The sequence below is a fragment of the Dipodomys ordii genome, unplaced genomic scaffold (genome assembly GCF_000151885.1).
Source record: "Dipodomys ordii isolate 6190 unplaced genomic scaffold, Dord_2.0 Scaffold73, whole genome shotgun sequence".
NCBI lineage: Eukaryota > Metazoa > Chordata > Mammalia > Rodentia > Heteromyidae > Dipodomys > Dipodomys ordii.
In genome coordinates, this window is record NW_012267289.1 from 9,106,774 (window position 1) to 9,114,144 (window position 7,371).

At 38.6% G+C, this 7,371-nt stretch overlaps 1 protein-coding gene across 8 annotated transcripts in view; it reads left to right on the forward strand.

Moving 5' to 3' along the window:
• St3gal6 (ST3 beta-galactoside alpha-2,3-sialyltransferase 6) overlaps positions 1–7,371 on the forward strand; it is a 61,197-nt gene that overhangs the window by 42,782 nt on the left and 11,044 nt on the right. For all 8 annotated transcript variants that reach the window (XM_013024158.1, XM_013024161.1, XM_013024156.1 and 5 more), the window contains exons 5-7: positions 1,773–1,876; positions 3,274–3,337; positions 6,498–6,593. In XM_013024158.1, the coding sequence (XP_012879612.1) occupies positions 1,773–1,876; positions 3,274–3,337; positions 6,498–6,593 (264 nt within the window). The remainder of the gene's footprint in view (positions 1–1,772; positions 1,877–3,273; positions 3,338–6,497; positions 6,594–7,371) is intronic.

Genomic DNA, 7,371 nt, shown 5'->3' on the forward strand with positions numbered 1-7,371 from the left:
GGCCCAGCTCCCCTCTCCCCCACCCCTCCCCTCCCTTCTCCTCCCATCCACTCCCCTCTCCTCTTCTTTTTTCCTTTCTTTACTTTCTATCCAGTTCTTTTCTTCTTTGACCAGTCCTACGGTTTGAACTCAAGGCCTGAGCACTGTCCCTGAGCATTTTTGTTGAAGGCTAGTACACTATTACTTAAGTCACAACCCCACTTTCCGCTTTTTGGTGGGTAGTTGGACAGGAGAGTCTCATGGACTTTGCTGCTTGGAGTCTATTTGGAGTCTATTGGAGTCATTTCACACACACACACACACACACACACACACAAAATAGTAGTATATTAAAAAAAAAAGCAATGACCTTTGCAGGATGGTTTGCCTTAGAGGCAGCCGGCTGTTACAGATAAATCTAGAAAATGAATCATATCCAAGGCAAGGATGGCTGGTCTCTCACCTCATTCCCTTCTCATGAATGCAGTGTCTGCTTGTCATCCAGCTCCTATGACTTGCTTATGGTTGGTGACTCCTGAGTAACAAAGCTGGGTCAAAGGGCAGCTCTTTTGCTGTTGATCTACATTGTTTATTTCCATTTAGCTTTTCAGCTTTCTAAAGCCCCTGATCACTATGATTTCCACCTGCATTTTTCAGAACAAGCACAAAGCTGATGGGGCAGGAAAGATGATGCCCATGTAGGGCTGTGGCAAAAGTTAGCTCGATCTTTCCTGCAACATATAAGTAGCATCTAGTCCTTCAGGTAGATGAAAATGGCATTTTAATATGAACTAAAAGACCTCTTCCATCCCTTTAATAATAAAAAAGTCTTATTTATGGAATCATTATAAATTAATAGTCATTCTAAAAGTAATGATCCTATAAAATTGTTTTGGACTTGAAATTCAATCACAATATTTTGATTTTGTATTCTGTGCCAGGCACTAAAAATAGAAAATACAGATGCTCGCCAGGTGCCTGTGGCTCACGCCTATAATCCTAGCTACTCAGGAGGCTCATATCTGAGGATCACAGTTTAAAGCCAGCCTGGGCAGGAAAGTCCATGAGACTCTTACTGCCAATAAACTACTAGAAAACCAGAAGTGGTGCTGTGGCTCAAGTGGTAGGGCGCTTGCCTTGAGCTGAAGAGTGCAGGGACAGTGACCAAGACCACAGTACAAGCTCCACAACTGACAAAAAAAAAGAACAGAAAAGAAAAAAGAAAATATCGATACTATTTTGACTTTCTTCAGACTTTCCCTCTCAGGAAGGAGGTAGCAGCCTTCAGGGCAAAACAGGCAGTAGGAAGATAAATTCCTGCAACCCTTGTTCTTGAATAAATTTTAATGTAATGATATTAGGAAGATGTTGAGTTCCAGCTGCATCTAACTTTTAATGTCTGTTTTATATTTAAGTATATATGTAGAAAAAAATGTGACATGCTGAAATATGTGTATAACTAGCTGCATATTTTTCAATTTAGGACTGGTTTATCAGTGATACCTGTATTCTTCCTGCCTATCATTTTATCACTTGGTGTTGTTTTTAAGTTTTGTTTGTACCCCATCTCTTCTGTAATTTTGGTTCCAGTATCTGGAAAATGTTTCCATTCTAGTGATTAGATCCACAGCACATCCTATTTGGTTAAATACTATAAATTGTTTTTAAACATTTTAAAAAACAATTGTATAACATGAATCGTATAATGCAGTTTGTTTGTTTTTTGTAGTTGTGATCTTGAATGCCTGCAAATGCAGTAGGAAGTTAACAAAATCATCCTTTATCCTTTCCAGGTGTCCTCAGTTTCACCCTTTTCTGTGTGCATCTGATTTTAAAAAGATTGCTTCCTTACATGGTAGTGATAAGTTTGATTTGCCCTATGGGATAAAAACAACAGGTCAGTAGTGTTATTCTTACTCTGCCCTGGTAAATTTGAGTGATTTGTGATGAGAACCACATGTTTGTATAATTTTAAGGCCTTTTAATCTTTCTGCTAATAATTCCCAAGGGAGTGATTTTTGGGTTAGGATCAAAGGAAATAAATTTTAAAATATAAATACTTACTCCTTTTGATGCTGTATAGTCAACAAATCCAAAAGTTAGATTTTTGTTATTGAGAAACTGCATTTTGGTGTTGTTCTGACACAGGGTATCCTGAGTGAGCTCTGATGCCTCGCTTTATTCTGGGTTAGAATCAGCAAAACCACCCTAAAGCTACTCATTTCATCTTTTTATCTGTGAGTTTTATTTTATTTCAACCAGCAAGCACTATATCCTTGATCAAAAGTAGAGGATTTATTCCAACAAATAACAAAACACTTTCCCTTGTTTGCTGAAAATTGATAGTTTATGTGGCTTTAAGTTCTGCTTTGGGGCAGGGTTTTAGTGGTTCACGCCTCTAATCCTAGCTACTCAGGAGGCTGAGATCTGAGGATTGTGGATTTTGCTAGCCCAGGCAGAAAAGTCCATGAGACTCATATCTCTAATTATCAAAAAGCTGGAAGTGGAGGTGTGGCTTAAGTGGTAGAGAACTCATGTTAAATAGAAAAAAGCCAAATGAAAGTGGAGGCCCTGAGTATAAACCCCAGTACCTGGAAGAAAAAAATAAAAATTCTATTTTGGGTGAGACCTTAAATCTTAAGAAATGATCTACAATTTTGTGAGTTAGATATTCCTTTTACAATGGATTTACAATGGATCCTGGGTAAGGTGGGGCAGGGTGTGTGTGTGTGTGTGTGTGTGTGTGTGTGTGTGTGTGTAGATAGGTTTTAAAAATGTTTTCCAGAGAATGTTAGCATTTAATTGATTTATACTTACCATTGATTTCTATTTTAGAATCAATTTGAGAATCATCTGATACGGGCAGGGTGTGTGTGTGTGTGTGTGTGTGTGTGTGTGTGTGTGTGTGTGTGTGTGTGTGTGTGTGTATAGGTTTTGTGTGTGTGTGTGTGTGTGTATAGGTTTTAAAAATGTTTTCCAGAGAATGTTAGCATTTAATTGATTTATACTTACCATTGATTTCTATTTTAGAATCAATTTGAGAATCATCTGATACTATGAAATTTTAAGTTATTTTTTATGCTGGTTTTCAGATTAAGTATGTGATCCCTTTACAGGAGGAATCTTTGAGCATTGAGTCTTTTTGAATATGCTTAGTGAATAGTGTGGGATAATTATAGCAGTAGGGCTGATTTTTCACAGATTAAATGTTGTCAGGCAAGTTGGAAATGGGCTTGTAGGGAAGGAAGCAATGTGTTTTACTATTTAGTCATTATACTCCCATTTATTTTCTAGCGGAATATTTTCGACTTGCTCTTTCAAAACTGCAGAGTTGTGATCTCTTTGATGAGTATGACAAGTGAGTTTACTTCCTCTCTTTCCTTCTAAATTCAAAATGTGTACCTTAAGATTATGAGCTGTATTTACTTAAAGAAATTCCATAGCATTTATGCATGACTAAAACTTCTATTTGTTTGTATGACAGTTGAAATAATAATAGTAATAATAATAATAAAATGAATCTAGAAGCTGCATAACTTGGTTGCTCAAGGGTTTGCAGAGTTTAATGATGAACAGTGTTAGTCCTAAGCCAGGACATTGTTAATCCATGAAAATCATTTTTAAGTTATTTCTATTTAAGGATTAATCAGCTCCCAGCCTCTCTTTATGGGCTATTTTCTATACCTTCTCATGGATCCTTCGTGTGCTCCCATATCTTTCTGTTTTACCTGCTAAAAAGGCTGACTATTGACCAGGCACAGTGGTTCACACATGCAATCCTAGCCACTTGGCAGGCAGAGAGAAAGAGGATTGTACTTTGAGGGCAGCTGAAGTAAAAAGTAGTTCATGGGATACTATTTCAGCCAATAAAAAAAATTGGGAATGGTGACATATACCTGTTATCCCAGCTCTGTAGGAAGTGTGAAATGGAAGATCACAGTCCAGGCTGGCTCTCATTGTTAATGCCAGATCCTATCTGCCCTGAGTTCAAAACCCAGTACCACAAAAAAGAAAAACCTATATATGTATTCTAACTAGAGTGTATTTATTTTTTAGAGAAATTTGTTGTCAAGATTACCCAATAGCAATTGTATTACTAAAGATAAACTTCTTGAGCCGGGCACTGGTGGCTCATGCCTGTAATCCTAGCAACTCTAGAGGCTGAGATCTGAAGATTGCAGCTTAAAGCCATCATGGGCAGGAAGGACTGAGACTCTATCTCCGATTAATTGCCCAAAGAGTTGGGCTGTGGCTCACGTGGTAGAGTGCTAACCTTGAGCAAAAGAGCTCAGGGAAAGTTCCTATGCCCTGAGTGAGTTGAAGCCAAGATTGGCGTGCATGCGCGCGCGCGCACACACACACACACACACACACACACACACACACACACAAAGCAAAGCAAAGCAAACAGGAAGGCGTATTTTACCAGTGTGAGAATGTGAGTTGTCTAGAGTTATCAGGTCTCAGTGAAATGGAAAATGGCAGACTTTCCCCTCTTGCCCAAAGATCAGGTATGCCTATTAGTTGCTCTTTCACATTTGAATTTTTTAAGGTTCTACTGGTTTTGTTCAGGTATCTTGAGTAGCATGATGCTCTCAGCTGGGGATGATTGCCCTGTGAATGCAAAAACCTGAATGTCAGTTGTGTTTCCAAGATGGGAGTTTTCCTTTTCCTGGTCCTCACATACGTGGAGTTCGTAGGCTCCCAACAGGCTTCTCTGTAGTGATGCTACCAGTCCTTAGGACACAGCTGCTGCCTTAAATTCCACTAGTCACATCTGTATTCCTGTATCCGTGGGGGAAGATGGAAAGAAAGACATGCCTTACCCTTCAGACTTTTCTCCTTTATAAGCACATCTCCCAGACAGTATGTAATACTTGCTTCTAGTCATGTGTTTTGTACCAGCATACATGCCTTTGCAGCTCCATATGCAGTCCCTGCAAGGAGGAAGTTTGAAATTAGTCACGAAGGGAGTATTTATATCATGGATACTGGCAAACCCTACACCAGAGCTTCTCGCCTTGTCCTCCCGATCTCCCGGTACTGGTTGTCAAATATTTACCAGCTATGACTGTTAACTGTGGAAAGGACTCAGTTTTAAGTTCACATCTTTCTGGAAAGTAAATGGGAAATGTTGCCTTATTCCAGGTGACTAGAGAAGCACTTTTTAAAGCAGTTAAGTTCTGTTAAAGAGACCACACAAGCCTGATGGCTAGTCATTTTTATTCGTCATTCTGCGTCATTTCTCTGGCCTCCATTTGTTTCTGTGTCACTCAGGATTCTGAAATCAGTTAGGAAACTTAGCTCTGTAACATTTGCAGTCAGGGTATCTTTCGTATGTGTTGCTTTTGTTGCTCTTTCATAGATTCAGATTCCTTATTTTCCAAAGCAGAGTTAACACCAGGCTACTGTGTTTCATGAACTTCACTAACAAAGGTATTAGCCATGTGATCATGGCTCAAGCCATTAATCCTAGCTGCTCAGGAGGCTAAGATATGAGGTTCTAGGTTAAAAGCCAGACTGGGCAGAAAAGTGTGAGATTTTTTGTTTTTTTGCTTTCAATTTTTTTTCTTTAAGTAATTGAACAAATAATATAAATAATAGTATAATTAGTGTAATAAATACAGCATTTGTACAGTTTTGCTGCTTATTAATTTTTGAAAAACCTTAAGGTCTTGAATTCTAACAATCTGTCCCTTAGAGGAGAAGGAGATGGTTTATTGTGTCATTTTTCCAGGCTCAGTGGGCTGGTGGTGCCAAAAGCTAGGAGATGGATGAGTCAGGGCCATGTTGCTAGGGGACAACACTGTATTACCCGACTCTAGGCTGATCACAGCAAGGGGAAGTCTCCCTATGTGGCCTCCTCATTTAAGGCTTTTTGCCAGGAACACAGAGTGAACTTTTAATTTGTTTTGGTTAAGTGCCAACGACTCACTCATGTTTGGGAAATTGAAGTGAGCATGGGCAGGATACAGAATGCTGTATGTACCCTATTTCTCCACATATGAGATGCCAAAGAAAGCCAGAGGTACACTGTCAGAGGAGTGGGCAGTGCTGGCCAAAAATGTGTGCGCCTCTCATAGAAAACACACTTGTATTTTATCAGCGTGCAGAAAGAGGAGTGCTTTAGTACTACAGACATTTGGATCCAAATGCTACTTCCACCTCTTTGGCGTGTAACTCTGAAATGTTATATAATAGTCTTACTTCTATTTTTGTTTGCATAATATAATAGCAGATTTATTCAACTCAATGGGTGGTTATGAGAATCAAATGAAAGAATGTGTACAAGCTACCAAGAATTAGTATTTGTTGAAAATGATATACTTTCCCAATAGAATATCTTTTCTGGAGTGTTGAGTATTTCTATACATCTCTAGGCCTGTCAGTTGGTTCTTTTTCAGTGTGTGTACCAAGTGAAATTTGTCATTGGAATATTGAAACTAGGGATAAATTCTTGGAATAACTCCATTTTGAGAAAGATTACTCAGTCTGTCACTTGTCGTTTTGCTCAAAAGTGTGCCGTGTAAAAAGTGTGTGGTGGTTGGTAATGGAGGGGTTTTGAAGAACAAGACATTAGGAGAAAAAATAGACTCCTATGATGTAATTATAAGGTAAATGTATTTTGTATTTGCTAACCTAGAAGTGTTTGAAAATAATATGGTTTCCTACGTTAAGACATCTGTTTTTAATAAAACAATTTGTTTATATACTTGATTATACAAATTTTGTTCTTGTTTGATGTTAGAATGGAACCTACACTTTAAGTTCCTGATGTAGCAAGTATTTGTTACATCCCCTTAATGTGCTAGGCACAATTGGAGCCACTGAGGTGGCCGCAGTGGATCAGAATAGTATTCTTGCTCCCTGTGGAAGTTTTGTTGTCATTAAGGTAAAAAAATGATTTAAAATAGGCAAGAATATAATTATTGTCATTTTGACAATCAGAACAAGATATGATAGGGGACAATTGAGGATCTTGTTGGGAATGGGTGAATACTTTGAGAAGATATTTAAGTTGGACCTAAGTGACCATCTGAAGCAGAGAAAATATTTACCACAGGCTCTCCTCAAATTTGGGGAGGGGAAGGGAAAGGAAAAAAAACAAAATGTTTAAATAGGGATACAGATTGACCCATTGCAACAATGAGATGTACAAGATGCTATGTCAAAAAATGAACCTTACAATTTAGGCAGGAGGTGGGGGGGTGGATGGGAGTAAGGTGGGTGGGGTTTTGGGGAGGGGGTGTAGTTGAGGAGGTGTGAGGGACAGGATGGTAGGGGGAAAACAAAGGAGGAAGCAACAATGCTGGATAAGAAATGTACTCATTACCTTGCTCATGTAACTGTAACCCCTCTGTACAGTATTTTCACAATAAAAAACTTATTAAA